The 18,078-nt window shown below is 39.3% G+C and overlaps 1 protein-coding gene across 11 annotated transcripts in view; it reads left to right on the top strand.

The window, feature by feature from the left end:
* Positions 1–18,078, top strand: part of IQSEC1 (IQ motif and Sec7 domain ArfGEF 1) — a 321,439-nt gene that overhangs the window by 281,012 nt on the left and 22,349 nt on the right. For all 11 annotated transcript variants that reach the window (XM_060271459.2, XM_035106282.3, XM_035106281.3 and 8 more), the window contains 7 exons: positions 5,922–6,083; positions 8,779–8,901; positions 10,292–10,458; positions 12,247–12,386; positions 13,140–13,169; positions 15,673–15,798; positions 16,160–16,259. In XM_060271459.2, coding sequence (XP_060127442.1) covers positions 5,922–6,083; positions 8,779–8,901; positions 10,292–10,458; positions 12,247–12,386; positions 13,140–13,169; positions 15,673–15,798; positions 16,160–16,259 — 848 coding nt within the window. The remainder of the gene's footprint in view (positions 1–5,921; positions 6,084–8,778; positions 8,902–10,291; positions 10,459–12,246; positions 12,387–13,139; positions 13,170–15,672; positions 15,799–16,159; positions 16,260–18,078) is intronic.

Genomic DNA, 18,078 nt, shown 5'->3' with positions numbered 1-18,078 from the left:
AACAGCAACAGAAGGACTTCTTATGACTTTTCTCTTTTAAATAAATACCCAGTAATATGCATAGAGAGCAAAAGGCTCATAGCGTGAATCAGTTCAGGCTATAGTTTAGTGAAATGCTGGCTGCGTTCAAAAATGTAGGGAATGGATCCTTTATAGTCATTTACAGAGAATATATAAACCTTCCCTAATATTGAAAATCCATCCTTCAAAAGGCTATGGAGTCCATTATTAGCAGCTTGGAATAGCCTCAGAACCTGGAATGGAGTCATTACATCACTCCCATCCAATCAGGTCCATCTAGTATTAAACATTCCAAGCACACAATTTGCTATAACAGAGCTCCGTGCTAGGATTAAGCAGAATTCTCTTGCCACAATACCTAGAGAGCTGATGGGGATATAATTTTGTTGTGAAGTGCCCACTATAAAAAGGGAAGGCCAAGCATATGTCTGATTGTAATTATGGAGGTCAAGATTTGCCAGTTCATTTACTGTTCCCTGGAATTCAGGCTAGTTAGATTGTGAAAAGCAGAGGCAGCTGCCTTTTCAGCTATTTAGAGAATGAAAATTTATTAGTAGTGAATGCATTGCAAGAGGGAAGAGAGGGAAAGCAGCATGTGAGGATTTGGGACAATATGGCTAAAGAACTGAAACATCAGAAATCGGGAGGGGGGAAACAAGCAGCATATATTAAACAATGGCATTTGCGTAAGAGGTTGATTTCCACAAGCAGTTCTCCATCATGATTCAAATTGCTGTAGCAATTTCTAGTTTCTGGCAGTCAGTCCTAATGCCTGTTTAAAGAATTGGAGTGGGGCTGTCCTTATTGTTTCTTTGTCCCAGGGATTCTCTGCACAACTTGAAATAGTTATTCACCTAGCAGCACGTGCCAACACACCTTCTGCACTCCATTTTAAGACTATTGCAAACCAAAAGCTTTGTGGCTTTTCTTATCTCCTTCCTCCCTGCTGTTTTGTTTAATGTCCAGCCTGTAGAAGAGTTCTGGAGAATTCCAAAAACTTGCTCACTACTTTGTGACATTTTAAAGAGTCCTCATAAAGACCTTCTGTCGCTCTTTGATAATCTCCTAATGGACAACAAAATCTATACCTTGTAGACAGGTCTGGTGCCAGGATCTGGCCCACCCAGACAGCTGCTGTAGTCGCATTGCCAGGCAGCTGGGTCTGGGGAGCTTCCATTAACAATGTCGCACAAGTAGCACTGGCTTAGTGTGAACATGCAGGCTCCTGGCGAAGTGATTGTGGCTGCTTTGCTTTCTCGCTGGTAATTTATCTTGCAGTGAGCATGAGGCATAGTTTGGCTTGGTTGCCATCCGAATGACTGCTTCCCAGCCAGCCACAACTATTGCCAGGTAACAAGTGCAGGGGTGTGATGGAAAGCTCAGCAAGACCAGAGTTTGGTGATGCAGTGCTTTGGAATTCCACCAGAGTGCTGAGCTGTAGGTTCACCTGATTGGCTGTAGATACAGCAAGCACTTGGGGGGGTGGGGGGGAGTTGGGTGTTTTTGGTGTTCAGCTGGGTAGAGGTATAGCTCCTGAGCTGTATGTGAGAGAGATCCACTGCGAGGAAAATATCTGCAGCCAGAGAAGGAAGTCTCTGAATTTAGTTTGAAATACAGCAATTATTATCCTTTTTCAGGAGTATACAGACAAGAGAAAAACTGGGAAGCTGAATTGGGAACAGGAGAAGTAGAGTTGTTGGTGAACACTCTACTTGGGTGTTCAGTAAGAAGGGTGTTCAGTAAGAAGGGGGTAGAACGCCTTGAGAAAGAAGAATCCCAAACCAATTAGGAGGCGTTTGGTGATTCCCTAGGTCTATTATACAGTACTGCTAGAGGAGCCTCAGGAGTGTGATTAATAGAAGGTTGGGAAACTGACAGAAAGTACCACCTTGTTTTAGAACCCAAGTATTAAGAACTAAGCTATACAATTACGCTTAAGAAACTCGTGGGACAAACTGAAAAGAAGTTTTAAATCTGAACAAATTGGTTTGCATGCTTTTCTGCTCTTGAATTATTTGATTGTGTAGTGTAGTGTTCTCTTCACTTCTACCAAAGAATGGAGTGGCCAAGTAAATATAAACTGCTCTTAATTCAAGTACTGGTAGTAACTAACTACAGTGTGCATTTAACCACTACTTTAGCTAGTCTTCTATATTTTCCTGCCATGTGATTTCTCTGCTTTCTTAGATATTGGCTCAGATACATACCGTAAGTGGCTCTTGTTACTCATCTGCAACACAGTATGGATTAGTGTCTCACCAAGTGGCTCTCTGCGTATATTAGCAGACTATCAATCAATAAATGGTTGTCTGTATTTCCCCCCTCTGTCCATAAAAAAACTAGCATGTTTAGAATAACACTGGAAACAGAGCTGGCACCCAGTGAAAAAGGCATGCAGGAACAGCATAGCTTTTTGAAACCTCTCACATACCTCTTTAAAGTGTGTGATGCTGTGCAGAAGACATTCACTTTAAAAATGTACCAACCCTTTTGCCTTCATTATTTTTATTTTATTTTATTATTACTTTTATATTGCTCCTTTTCTCCAAGGAGCTCAAGGCAGCACACATACTTCTCCCTTTCCCCATTTTATCCTCACACAATCAGTGAGTGGCAATTTGAACCCTGGCCAGCAGTCTTAACTACTATTCTACATTGGCTCACATGGCTGCAGTCCTAGCCTCAGTTACATGAGCAAATACATTACTGGCCAGGTCAACAATCCAGGTTATGGTGTGTGTTTTTGATAGCATTTTCCATATGGAAATAATTCTACAGCATAACATATTTTCCATTCCTTTGCATTACTGTAATAATATTCTGCAAAAACACATTTTTATGTATTCATTATGTCCAGTCATCTTTGAATAACTAAAAATAGCACAAATAAAAATCCCCTTTTCTAATTTGATATTTGGCTTTTGTCTTCTTTCCATTTGACCATCTATTTCTTTCCCGAAAGTCCAGCTTTAAAACAGCCTTATTCAGAACCATTAATCTTTCTTTCTAGAAAATAATTAAAATACAGTACTTCAGAACATGAATGGTATTGGTAAAGCAGTGTTTTTCAACCTTTTTGGGGCAAAGGCACACTTGTTTCATGAAAAAAATCACGAGGCACACCACCATTAGAAAATGTTAAAAAAATTAACTCTGTGCCTATATTGACTATATATAAATCGAATTTTTCAATTTCCCCCATGGCACACCAGGCAACATCTCACGGCACACTAGTGTGCCGCGGAACAGTGGTTGACAAACACTGTGGTAAAGCATTGTCTTGCATATTTTTGACTAGTGGTTCAGTTGCCTCAAAACCTGAAAGAATATTATGTGCGTTCCCAAAAGAAAAGATTGAGATGTACAAGCAAGTTGTACAGCTTTATTCAGCCAAAGGAACAAAGCTTGTTGTAATGTACTGTATACTTGTACTGTCCACTTTGTACAGAACAAATGAGTTCAGATGGAGAAAAGAATTCTGATTCAGAATCCTAAGCATGTTTACTCGAAGTGAATCCCACTGACCTCAATGTAGCTTACTCAATAGTATGTGTGTTTAGGATTGTAGCTTTAGTTTCTTCTAGTTACAGGTAGGTAGCCGTGTTGGTCTGAGTCGAAGCAAAATAGAAAAAAAATCCTTCAGTAGCACCTTAAAGACCAACTAAGTTTTTATTTTGGTATGAGCTTTCGTGTGCATGCACACTTCTTCAGATACACTGAAATAGGAGTCCCCAATCAGTCAATCACCCACTTCCACCACACTTCTGAGTGATACCCCCTCCCCACCCCACCCCCTCCCCACCCCTTCTCCATATAAGCGCCTGGGGACTCCTATTTCAGTGTATCTGAAGAAGTGTGCATGCACACGAAAGCTCATACCAAAATAAAAACTTAGTTGGTCTTTAAGATGCTACTGAAGGATTTTTTTTTAGTTTCTTCTGTTTGCTTTGGGGAAAAATATTTTGAATAAAAGAAATATTATTTTAGCTTGCCCTTGTAGGAATAACAGCACATATTCTTTTTGTTTCAGATGCAAACTTTCAGGCAGGCAGATTTTAAGACATGGTGATGAGGCAGTTTTTCTATGGTACTCAGTTATGAGGGATTGTTTCTTTTACTTACCAGATATCATATTTTAACTAGTAAAGTCCAGCAGAGTAAGCATGTTAGGAGATTTGGTAATGTTATTGACAATAACCTACATGAGGAAAGATGTGGTTACATGACCATCTTGGTATAAAAATAGCAGGGTCACCTTGTTCTTGGAATTTGTTTTCACGTGTTTGAGCAGAAAGCTGCATCTTCCATCTGCAAAGTTGAAAATCCATTTGCATTTTCAGATACTTGTAATACCTTAGAAAATGGAGAACATAATGAAAATATTGAATTGTGGTTGGTCACTGTTGCAGTACACAAACCTTTGGATGTTTAAATAGCAGCAGATAAATGTATAATCTCTGTCTGCCTTGACTACTTCAGTCTCAATCTTGCAATTAGCATTCAGTGCATTCAATTCAGTACTATAAGGAGTGGTGATGACTATTGAAAAGAAAAAGATCATGGGTGGTGTATCAAGCAATATGTTCAGCACATGGAAGAACAGTACCCATACTTTAATGCACAGTCTGGCATGCATGAAGTTCGTTTTATAATTCCCCCCTCCTTCCTATAAATTATAATTGTTATTGATACAAAACACATTTTATTTATGGTCACCAATCAGAGCAATACACATTACTATACATCATTTCATTTCTGTAATAATCATAATAATTTTGGTATATACACTTCAACACAACTTTGTTAATATATGTAGAAATGTTTATCTGAGTTTTATTTTTTATTTTTATTTTATGCAATTGCTGCATGGCATATGCTCCATTGTAAACAAGGATATATCTTGATGCAACCATGTTAAACAGTTTAAATATGAAAATAACTTTTTAAGAAACCAATGTTATATTAAAAAAACCTGTCCACCCAGTAGCTAAATGGGATCTTAGAATTTAAAGGCCATATTCACTCCAGATGCTGGGAAAAACAGAGAAGGGCTACTGACTCCATGCCACAGCTTGCCTGCTTTCCTGGAGCATCTGTTTCATACTGTTTCAAACAGCATACTGTTTGTGGCAGAAGCAGAACCAGAGGGTTCCCTGGTATTGTCCATCAGTGCTTCTCACATAGGGGTGGGAGGGGGTGCTATTGAGAGAAAGGTCTGTGCAAAGCAAGAACTGCGAGTCTGCTAAGAATTGCAGAAATAAATGGCAGGTGTAAGTTTTAAAAAGCACTATGTTAAAGATGTGGTGCACATACTTTTTCATAGCTGCTGCAGTATTGTTATTCTCCACTGGTAATAACAGTAAAATTGGTCCTCAAATGATTTAAGTTGTACAGTTGTACCTCAAAAGTTGAATGGAATCGGTTCCGGAAGTCCATTCTACCTCCAAAACATTCGGAAACCAAGGCTCGGCTTCCGATTGGCTGCACGATGCTTCTGGAGCCAGTTGGAAGCCGCGGAAGCTTCGTCGGATGTTCGGGTTCCAAAGAACGTTCACAAACCGGAACACTCACTTCCGAGTTTGTGGCGTATGGGAGCCAAAAGGTTTGACTTGCAAGGCGTTTGACTTCCGAGGTACAACCGTATACCTCTGCCTTAGCAATTAAAAGATACTTGTGTTGATTGTGGAAGAGCCCTAAGCCTAAGACAACCCCAATCTTTATTTTATTTATGTTAAATTTATTTATGAAAATATTTATATAACACAAATTCCTTAGAGAAATCTAAGTGGTATACAGCAACAAATATTATACACGCACACACACAATAAAAATACATATGCTCCTGATTATGTTGTGCTGAAAGCGGCTAATGGGAGATTTGGGGTTTTTTCTTCTTGTAGAAAACCTGAAAAAGGAATCCAGTACCTAATTGAGAGAGGCTTTGTGCCAGATACGCCTGTTGGAGTTGCTCATTTCCTTCTACAGAGAAAAGGACTCAGCAGACAGATGATTGGAGAATTCCTCGGAAATCGACAAAAGCAGTTTAACCGGGATGTGTTGGAGTAAGTAGCAGATATGAAGCATCTGTTACATATTTAAGTGTACACTATGTGGATTTTAAAGAAAGGGATGTTCACCAATTGTTTTGTGCATAAGCTAAGTGCAGTTTCAGAGAAAAAGATAAACCAGGTTGCATAGGAATTAAGTTAGGAAGGAGTGAAGAAAAAAATTATTTCCCCATATACATTTACAGCTATGCCCATAACTCAGAAAGACTGTTCCAGAAGGAGGTTCTTAACTATTTATCTGCTATACTATAATCTATTATTATTTTAATTGCCTAGGATATGCTCATCAAGAAGGAAAGTGTCTATTGATTATAAGTCCTTTATTATTCCTTGAAGTATTACTCAATTCATTGTCTAAAATAAAATGACATGACAAAATTTGGAAGACTACAACCATCCAGAAAGCAAGTGCCACAATATTTTCAGTTTTGATGTGCTGTACTGCATGCCAGCTCATGATACCTTGTACATCTTGGCCCAAATTTATAGAATTATGTACACGTTACTTTGATGAAGAATTGCTGTTGAATGCTAAGGTTCCTGTTGATTAGTGGTACGCCTGAATCGGCAGAATGCACTCATATAAATATGCTTTAATGAAGCATTCTACACTTGGCAAGTGGGTTGTCTTATTACTGGACCCATTTGTTCTATATATTTCCGTACTACAAAGGAACAGTGAAGCAGGGCCTTCTTCGCCGGGGGGGGGGGGGGATCTGTCAGCTCATGGGTCTTCCTTGAAAAATCGACACAGATTTTAAATTCCAAAGTGCTGTTTTCTAAAAACAGTCCTGTAGATGAGAACGTTATGTTGGCATCTTGCCTAACTCTATTAAAGAGAGGCTTTTGTGCTGGGAGTTGCACCACGTGAAAATGTTATTGATGCCTATTTGACACAATGCCAAAACATATGATCTACAAATAGGCTAGGAAATTTAACCCTGATGACCTCCTCTTCATGTTTGCTTCATTGACTAAAATCTTATAAATTAAACATTGGATTTTTTTTTACCTGTTATTATGTTTTAAAGGCCATTCAATGGGGATTTGAGTGCACTTAACTGAGCACTGGAATGCAGCCAAAGGAATTAAATGTGCAATTGCAATGTTCAGTTAAAACAAGCAACCTTAGGAGTGCAGAAGCTTCCCATGTTAGCTTGTGTCAGGTACCAAGATGGCATTTATTTCTGTGTTGCATCGGGTTATGAAATATGTCCAGTTTTCCTGCATTATACAGCTAACCAAGGTACTAAAAAGACCTGGCTTTATTTGTTGACCGTTTGCTGCTTTCTGGATAGCTAATTCGATTATGAGGAAAATTTCATTTTCCATCTCAGGATCACCCTGGGCGTTTCGGTCAGGAGGATGATAGTATATGTTCAGTAGTAAGCTACTCTTGGGGACCTGGTACTGCCATCCACAGTAATTTTGTGGAGGAATCTGCCCATTTGAGATTTGGGACTGTATGCTTGATATCACCTCCAACACACCCTTCCCTGTCCTTTCTGCTAGTTCTCTCTATTCTACCAGGTTTCCATTATGCTCTGTATATCTATGCTATCCTTTAAAACAAAGTACGACAGCTCACACAACTTGACTCAGTGGCTTCCAGTATTAGCTCTTAAACTCCTGTGCATGGTGCGTCTTTGTGAATGTCTCTGGCACATATGTTTTATCCAAAGTATCCTCTTTGAATTGATACCTGTCCCTCTGCATTTTAATTGCCTGATTCTGCCCCTCTCTCATTTGGACAATCATAAACATTTTTGCCCTGATGCCATATGGCAATGCATTTTAATAAAAAGCCTTTTAGCATGGGTCATACGTTCTTACCGTGATACCTGCATTAGTCTATTGTACTTTGCAGAGATTGATCTTTCATTGTGTATAACCTCAAAAGCCTAATAAAAAGGGAAGAAACCTCTAGATTCTATTTTATTTTATTGGAAAGTAGACCTCTCAGGCAGCAGAAAAGGCAATTAGATCATGGTTTCACAAATCATGGTTTTGTATCAGCCTTTTAAATCAGCTCTGTCCACCTGAGTACCTTTTCTCCCTCTCTGCTCTCCCCTCTCCACTGTCTGCTACACAATTCCTCTCTCTTTTCCCTTCCAGTTATTGAAAAGAGTACGGAGGTGTTATTATGTACAACACTTTAACGGGGGAAATGGTGTGTGGTAACTGATACCCCTTCTGTCAGAGAAGGGGAAGTATATTGCTTTCCCCCTTTGCTATCCACTCAAAGGCATGCAGGAAGCAAAGTAAAAGAGCACAGGTCTTCTTGCTGCCACCCTCCCTTCTAGTGTTCATAGGATAGACAAGGAGGGGACTGGTGTCTGTTGCTCCGTGCCCTACTATTCAGTAAAGTAGTAAATTAAAGTAATGTTTGGTTGTTTTCTAATGGAGCTACTGACTGGGGGAAATTGCTTTCTGAAGGACATAAGTGATTATTATTTCTGCCAGAGAGATGTCTTCGAAAAATCATGACCCGCTTACATAAGCTTCTTTAATTGATATATAGTTGCTCATAATTCTCTCTTTGGCCTTTAATCATTGCATGCTTCATCTGACTGAATACTATACTAAGTACAGCAGTTGGTATTTTATTGAAGGCAGGGTGGCTTGCTGGGTGAGGGGGGGATATGTTGGAGGGTAGCAAAATCAAAACTCTTCTTCTTCTTTGTCCTAGCTGTGTTGTGGATGAAATGGACTTCTCAGCTATGGAACTAGATGAAGCACTCAGGAAATTCCAAGCTCATATCCGTGTCCAAGGGGAAGCTCAAAAAGTAGAACGACTCATTGAAGCTTTTAGGTATGGACTTAAACAGATAGGTATCACAAGGTTTAGTCACATACATAGTAGGTTTTAGTGTACTCAGGCTGAAGTAGGTGGTTATATATTCTCTTGATCTAAAATTCTGTTCTCATGATATTATATATTATAGACTAGCCTTCTGGAGTTGATGAGAGATGTACTCAGAAAACTCCAGAGGCCACTAGGTTGGGAAAAGGCGGCTATAGATTCTGGCAGCTTTATTTGATGTATCTTATGTTATCAAGTCTAAATGAGAACAAAGAAATGTTTACTGTCGGTTTAAACATTTTAAAGGAAATTAAGGTCACAAGCCTATACCCACTTACCCCGGTGTAAGGCCTACTGGACGCAGTGGGACTTACTTCTGAGTAGGCATGTAAAGGATTGTGCTGTAAATATTCTATGTTCTCATCTTGTTGAAATGGAAGCATTTATCCTTTATAACATTTTGCAATGTACTCTGCTGACCTTTTAATTAAGCAGTTTAGCTTAGCTGAGCAAAGAGCATTAACTTATTAAAGCCTAGACAAATGTTCTTTATCGATGGTGGGGACATGGGGAGAAATGTGAAGAATCTTCCAATATGCTAAAAATAAAGAGGCCTGTCCTCAGAGGGTGCCACAGATCTGTTGAAGCCATTGGTCAGACTCATTAGCATGAAATGTGTACAAATGGCATATTAGCATAGATATAAATTATGGATCAAAGTTGCATCAGATATTGTTGCATAGTTTGACTTTATGCTGGCATATTTGGGCTATATCTACATGGTTAGAAGGAGGAAATGGTTACCTGAGTCAGTGGTGCACTTCATTTGGACTGTGATGTTCAACCCAAGAAAATTTGGCGTTTCCATTGCATATTTTGCCCTACAAATATAAGCTTTTTTTACACTTGCAGTAGTTTTATATTACCTTCCTTTGCCATGAATAACGAATGTATAATTATCACCACTATCCAATTTCTGATGAATTGTGCAAATCTGGGTAATTTTTATCCTCTTTGATCCACTAGGTATGGTTTGCAGTCTGCAGTGATAAATATGTATATGTATATTTTATGTATATTTCTATACAACAAGTGAATATTGCAGGAAACTGAGGGCACTTACTGTAATGGAGTTAGACTAGCCTTAACCACCGGAATATCTAGATCAGCAAATAGTAATTTGGTTACAAAGAGTGGGTATAATAATACATCATCTGCATTAAAGATACTATTATTAGCTGAGATAATGTGATGGAATGGTAATTAATATTCAAGCATTAAATGTGTATGACAGGAATATAATTCCAGTATTCTCAATGAAACAGTTTATTGGTTTGTTCTAAAAGGCTTATCGACTCATCCTTGAATCTGACCACTCTTATTTCGGTGTCTTTTGTAGCCAGAGATACTGCATCTGCAATCCAGGTGTTGTGAGACAGTTTAGAAATCCTGATACCATCTTCATCCTAGCTTTTGCAATCATATTATTAAACACAGATATGTATAGTCCAAATGTGAAACCAGAACGCAAAATGAAGCTTGAAGATTTTGTCAAGAATCTAAGAGGTAGGCATAATTCAAAAATTTGCCAGGGTCTAAAGGATGGGTTTGTTTCATTTCCTCCAGTCTTGAACAGAAAATGTCAAAAGCCGCATTTTTCTTTATTTAAAACATCCAAGAGGCTAGTCTGCCATTTGTACTATGATTTGTTACCAGACCAGGAGGAGATTGGAAAGGGTTTTTGGGAAAGGACAACAGTCTGATTACTAACAATGCTGCAGCACCCGTTTCTAAATAGATCGCTTCTTAAATACAGTGGTACCTCAGGTTAATACTTAATTGGTTCTGGAAGTCTGTACTTAACCTGAAGCGAACTTTCCCATTGAAAGTAATGGAAGGTGGATTAATCCGTTCCAGATGGGTCCGCGGAGTACTTAACTTGAAAGTACTCAACCTGAAGCATACTTAACCCGAGGTATGACTGTACTATAGAGGTAGAAAAGTCTGTCACGTGGCTTTGGAAGCACATTGTAAAAACTGCAGCAATAAGTTGCAATTCTGCAATTTACATGGAAGTAAATCATTGAACACAGTAAGACTTACTTATGAGTAAACATGCATAGACATTTGCCATTATGGTCTACACCACAAAAACCGCAAAAGAATACAGTAATTAGATTCTGTTCCATATTACACGTTTGTGTGACTATACCCTACAAAAGTGTTTTAGAACTCTGAGGAGGCTGAGGAAAGTGAGATTCAAGTTCTGGAGAGAAAGGAAATGTTTTATAGCTGAAAGACCAACGTGGGGAAGCTTGTAATTTTGATTTCCTCTTGTATTTCTGCACTGCAAACCATCCCTCTCCAGGTCTATGGGCCAACTTCATTCACTAAGCTTTTCACAGAAGAAAGCCTTTGTTAATGTTTTTAAATAACTAGGTTGAGAATGTCCTTGATCTTTCATGAATGGTGCTTCAAGACTGCAGCATTTTTAACCAACACTGAGGTTTATTATTCCTGGGACATTTAACATTTGTGTGTGTGTGTGTGTGTGAGAGAGAGAGAGAGAGAGAGAGAGAGAGAGAGAGAGAACAATGCTATCTGTTACCTAATTCTACTGATACTCCACAGTACTCTTGGTTACTGTTGTTTTAATAACCAAAAAGAGGACAAATGTGTATTTTGCAGATAGGGCTAGAAATCTTTTAAGTAAATAAATATCATACTGATTTTAAAAGAGCATAACTGGAGATCTGTTGACTTCTGGGACCAATTCAGCGTAAACAGCTTGGAACCCAAATACTCAAAAGAGTGCCTCTTCCCAGATTAACCTACTTGTCTGTTAATATCTTCTGCCGACCGAGGCCCCTCTTCAAATGCCATTATCAGTGATATAATACATGAGAGCAAAGGGCCACCTTGGCAGTGGCACCCTGTTTATAGAAAGCTCTCCCTATACAGGTTCATCTGGCACCAATGTTGCAATCTTTTCTGCACCAGAACACCCTTTTGTTCACCCAGGCATTTTAATCTTATGTATATTTTAATTATTGTTTTCTTCGTTCTTCTGATGTTTCATTTTATGATTACTCTTACTGATTGCATACTGCCCTGGAATTCTAAACAGAATGAGGGGCAATATTTATATATCCAAATGTCATAGATTGAAATTCTCTTCTTTAATTGCTAAATGGCAGATTCTTTGGAGGTACTGGATTATGACATGCAGAGATTAATTATCACTTAGTATGACAACCGGTAGCTAGATTATGTTCTTTACAAGGCAGACATTGTCATCAGGTTGTAGAGGTATTGCAGTTTTTGAGCTGGTAACAATGATGTTGGGTTCTGCAGGTGTAGATGATGGTGAAGATATTCCACGGGAGATGCTTATTGGGATCTATGAAAGAATCCGAAAGCGGGAGCTCAAGACAAACGAGGATCATGTGTCACAGGTCCAAAAGGTTGAAAAACTCATAGTAGGAAAGAAACCGGTAAGTTATATTTTGCATTTGCGAGTTACATGTGCAAAAGTATATGCTTGCGCACTGAACCATTTCCTACTGAGCCATATCCAGCTTTGGGGACATAAATGACCGCTCAGAAAGTGTCTCTCCTGAGTTACTGGATCTATTTCATATAGTTTCTTTAGTTTTCTAAGTATTTATATCCCACCCACTCTAAAGCATAGAGGTTTTTATTCCTCTATATTAAACATGAAAACATTCCAACATATTTTTCTCCCTACGTTCCAGCTTAACACAAACAACCAAAAGTCAGCGCCAGTAAAGAAATCATATTGCACCTTAGGAATATGGCAAGAGTCCAAAGAAACAGAATTCCAAAGTTGTGGGGTAGCTGTTGTGTGTATATGGGAAGGTGGGCACACTCATTGCATCTTTGTATGCTTACAGATAATGGCTTTTCCAAAATGAAGAGGTAGAGTTATACAACTTTAATTGCCTTATAGACTGGAAAGCGGAATTTTGAAAGCTGCAGAAATATACTGCAGAATTTAAGCTTTGTGAGAAAGTCATTGGGATTAAATTAGCATTCCATGTGCTCATTCCTGCTTAGTGACAGTGTAACTGTGCAAAAGGGGGTTTGAAAATAAATGCCTATCATTATTTATAGGCATGTTTGCTTTTATAGGTGTTTAGTGATAGTAAGACCATGAAGTATTTGCTTGATATGATATGTATTTCTCTGAAATTTAATGAACTTGTATGTGTCTTTTTCTACTGTAGATTGGATCTCTACACCATGGACTTGGTTGTGTAGGTATTTCCTTTCATATTCATTTCTGTTCTATAAGCAAAGCTTGTCAGAAGGGCCCTAACATGTTTAAATCCTTTGTTGTTACTCAGATTTGGGCAGTTCATTGCTTTTTCATCCTAAATATTTAAAAGTGTCAATTGCTGACCTAATGAAACATTTCCATTTTGTAAAGGAGCCAGATTACGCTTTCTCTGTGGGGTTCAGTATCACACAGATAGAGCTTGGTGCAACAATGAAATATAAAAGTGAAATAATTAGCAAGCATAAGTGAAACTGGGGACAGCTTTGTTTATAAACCTGGCTGGGTTCCGTTGTGGTGAGCTGCCCTTGGACATATTTCCTAACAATTTTAAGCTTAAAAACAATTTGCCTCTCCCCTCAAAGGTGTGCATGGCCTCTGATCTGCAGATATTTAAATGTACATCTCTCTCTTCTGCATTATTTTAATGTCAGAATATTTCATAAATGTGCTTTGCTTTCATTGTTTTTAGTGTTTAATCAGCTTAATCAATCAGTGTGGAAATTTAGCACAAGATTATACATTAGAGGAATGTGGGACTGAGACATTCCTTTAGGATCTTTCACACGCACAAGCTGCAAAACGGAGAACATTGAGCATTGGGTGTGCCCTTGCATGTCACATATTGTCACATAATAAATGTTGGAATACTGTTGTTGGTGACTATTGTGGGACCTTTGACAGCAAGTATCCAGGCTTCTAGTTATCAAGGAAACCTCATTGCCATATGAAGTTAAATAGAGCATGCTTAGTGTTGTTATTCAGGTACCTCAAGCATTCTAGCATTACCTCTAGGAAAGAATTAGAACTAAAATAAAAGTTTAATATTGTGTTTAATATTAGAAATAAAACATAAGAATTTTCTTTGGAGCAAACCATTATTCCTCAGTAATTTTTGTACTAATTGATAAGATGAATTTCTGGCTTTGACCTTTTAGAACTTGACCTTTTAGAACAACTAGGTTTGGGTCTTAATTTACTCCTCCAGTCACCAACTCCTGCCATACCACATCCCAATTTCCAAAGGTCCACAACCTACAGGAGCCAATTGTTAAGTTGGTAGGGAATCTGTTCAGTGAACTCTGCTCCATTCACAGAAGGGAAGTCAAGATTCATGCCCCAAACCAGGAGAGGCTAACGTTTTCCACCATCCCTTACTACTGGCCATGGTAGCTGGAACTGATGGGAGTTGGAGTTCAACAACATTTAATGAGCCACAGATTAGCCACTCTTTATTCTGCTGTTAATCAGGAAACATAGATTTGCTATAGTTGCCCCATGTATTGAATAGAATTGGGCAACTGATCTGCAAGAGCTCAGAAGCTCACTGAATAAGAGAAAAATTTTCTTGCTGACTTTGTGTTAAACTTTGAGACACTTCATTAAAACATTTGTATGTATATGAAGTATATATTATATTCCTTATATGGAAGGAATTTTAAATTGTGCATGCTGCATCAATCATTGTAAAGGTAGGTGTGTGGCAGGTCACTTTGCTGATCAGGATTCCCCCCCCCCTCCATAAGTTTGGCACCTTTCCTTAGATGTCATGGATGGCAAAATAAAATTATTGGCTCAGGAACTATCTGAGATACTGGGGCTAAGAAGAACTTAGAATCTAAGAAGTTAGACTCTAATAAAAATTGCATTGCAATTAAAACTTCTTGTTAGTAGCCTTCTGTTTGTCCATGTACATAGGCTAGCATCTCATGGAAAAGACAGTGGAAAATCCGTATTGACCTTGGAGTAAAGGAACCTTAGTCCCTAAACTGTATCAGATACAATACATGCACTGGCATGGAGCTAGGGGGAATTATTTTCACCTATTCCCCCTACTGAGGAAAACCAGGATACTGTTGAAGAGTTAATGATAGTAAAGGTAAAATAAGTCCAGTCCAGTCCAGTCACGAACGGCTCTGGGGTTGCGGCGCTCATCTTGCTTTAAAGGCCAAGGGAGCCGGCATTTGTCCGCTTCTGCAGACAGTTTTTCCCGGGTCACGTGGCCAGCATGACTAAGCCGCTTCTGGCGAAACCAGAGCAGCACACGTAAACACCATTTACCTTCCCGCTGGAAGGTACTGTTTGCTTTTGAATTGCTAGGTCGGCAGGAGCTGGGATTGAACAATGGGAGCTCACCCTGTCGCAGGGATTTGAACCGCCAACCTTTCAATCAGCAAGCCCAAGCGGCACAGTGGTTTAACCCACAGCGCCATCCGCGTCCCTGTGTTAATGATTAGTAGCATTGGACAACAGGCTTCATGAAATAACATGAGTTTACCACCAATATATAAATATGATGACAAAAAAAGGAAAATCCAAAATGGTGCAAAGAGAGGCTAATGAAAAGCTTTTCCTTAAATGTTCCCCACCACCACCACCATTTTCAGCTATTTCCTCATTCACCATTGTGGAAAAGACTTCACCTAAATAATACTGAACTCCTTTTTAATTGACTAAGGTCAGCATTGTATTATATCCCACAGGTCCTTTCTCTTCCACATCGGAGACTTGTTTGCTACTGCAGGCTCTTTGAAGTTCCAGATCCAAATAAACCACAGAAGCTTGGATTACACCAGCGGGAAATATTTTTATTTAATGATCTGCTTGTGGTATGTATCTGACAGGCATATTTTTATAACACATTATTTTAATGCAAAGACTTCATTAAGTAAAGGGGCTTACTTAAATTGCAAATCCATGTAGGGGCACTATGTGGTTTTCTGCATGGATTGTTATTCATATGTGGATGAAGAGCTGTATGTACAACTACAGTTGCATGCAGTGCTCAGAATCAGCTAGGAAAGTTGTGTAGGGGAGCCAAAAGGCTAGTAAAGGGAAATGGTATTTAAGGCAGAGTTTGTCTTCAGGATGCTTACTGGTGTAATATTTGTTGTCCATACGTTTCAGTATTTTTAACTACCCAAATACTTTCTCTCCAACATTGATTTTTGTGCTTGTTGATATTTTTAGGTCACTAAGATCTTTCAAAAGAAGAAGAATTCAGTCACATACAGTTTTCGACAGTCCTTTTCCCTCTATGGAATGCAGGTGCTCCTTTTTGAGAATCAGTGTAAGTGTCTTTAGCCCCTCATATGACTTAAGGGTAAATTGGTGCACCTCATTTCTTAAGAATAACTATACAGTACCTTGAGGAAGCAATGGTAGTTTGACCCAGTTGAATGCTTTAGCCTCTGTTGTTGTTTCCTAATGGCTGTGGCTGACAAGTGGTCTGAAAGTTGGGATAGATAATGGTTTGTATAAATTAGAAATGTGATGAATTGAGAGGCTTCCGGATTCAGCGCCAGCGTCGATCGGCGGGGCTTCGTCTCGTCTCCGAGACGGCCCGTCTCTGCTAGGAGTGGGGAGGGCAGCGAGAGCGACGCTGCGCCCCTTAGAACCTCGGGAAGGGCGTCCCGAGGGCAATTTGCTCAGCACAGACCCAAACCGGACTCCCCAACTCTTCGGCTAGCTCTAATAAGAGCTCCGGAGCGAGGAGGGTAGAAGTCGCGGGGGCCATTTTGAGCGGCAACGTTATTCTAGCAGGGAGAAGCTTCAAGCCGAAGGCGGAGAGCGCTGGATTCTTCCGAAAATAAAACGATTGGAAAAGACTGTAAGTAATCTCATGATTTGGATTATTATAAAACAATTTGGATCTGGGAGAGAGGGGAGAAAAGAGGAAGCCACCCCCCCCCACGGCAACAAAAGAGACAGTAAATAGAAACCCGAAGCCATAAACAGAAGATTTACAATTCAAAGGATCCCTCAAAGGCATCAAAGAGAATCTCCCCTTTGATGCAGGGTGAAAAGGGGAGAGAGACTGCGGTTTATGACTGCCCTGCAATAAGAGGTACAGCCTAAGAAAAAACCTGTCTTTCCACTCGGGAGCCGGCAGCCCAGACAACCCAGTGAGTTGTCAGGATTTATAAGTCAAATTTTACTTCACTTTGTATTTCTGGACTTTGTGGAATTTCTTTTTTGGCTTAAGTGTTTGTGAAATGTGAGTTCGAACTCTATTGTCAATAAGACTTGAAGAATGCAGCCAGCTTGTTAAAATGGAGTCGAAAAAATAAACTGTGATCATATTCCACCCCACGTGACAAGTTTTGACCTTGGCAGGACTGAAATATGTCAACAAAAAAGTGTTCCCCTGAGTTCCAGCGGTCTGTTTTGACCTTAATGTGGGAAACAAGAATAGAGTTATGTCAAGAGGAGACACGACGGCAAGAGTTACAGAAAAAATTCCAGGAGGTGATGGCGGAATATGATTTTTTAGGAGATGAAGCTTTTGACACTGAAAAAGTTGAATGTGAGAATGACAAGGATGGGGAAGGAAAAGATGAAGATGAGGATTGTGATGATTCAACACAAAATGAAGCACACCACGAAAAAAATGATGACTCTACTCTACAAAAAGTTGGATGGAGTGCCCTGCTTTTGAGGGGGGCACGATTGGTATTATTGGAACTCCAGAACGCCCACAGGGAAGAAGGAAAAAATATGCAGAGAAGAGAAGAAATCCAGGGGTCCTGTATGGTGGCCTGGATGGCAAAAGACTGTAAACAGGGGGTGGGGTGAAGGGAAAGTGATGTTGTGATTAAGGATGGATTAACAGGTTTATAACTGGTCTGCTGATTTTGGAATTTGCTGGATTGGGGGGGTGGAGCCGGCAATCGGGGATGTAAGGTTAAATTGAGAATAGTTATAGTTTTAAAAGTGAATGGATTTTGGAAAATGTGAAAATATGGAGGCTTATAGAGGGAGAAAAAACAAAAAATTAGGCACGGGAAGAGAAAATGGGAGTTTGATTTCTCAGTGATTTGAATATTAGATGAAAATGTTAACAATTGATTTATAAGTTGTATAAGATGCAAAGGTGTATTTTTATAAAG

This window comes from Zootoca vivipara, chromosome 2 (assembly GCF_965207765.1).
Source record: "Zootoca vivipara chromosome 2, rZooViv2.hap1.1, whole genome shotgun sequence".
In the NCBI taxonomy this organism is placed as follows: domain Eukaryota; kingdom Metazoa; phylum Chordata; class Lepidosauria; order Squamata; family Lacertidae; genus Zootoca; species Zootoca vivipara.
This window is presented reverse-complemented; position numbering and strand designations above follow the sequence as displayed.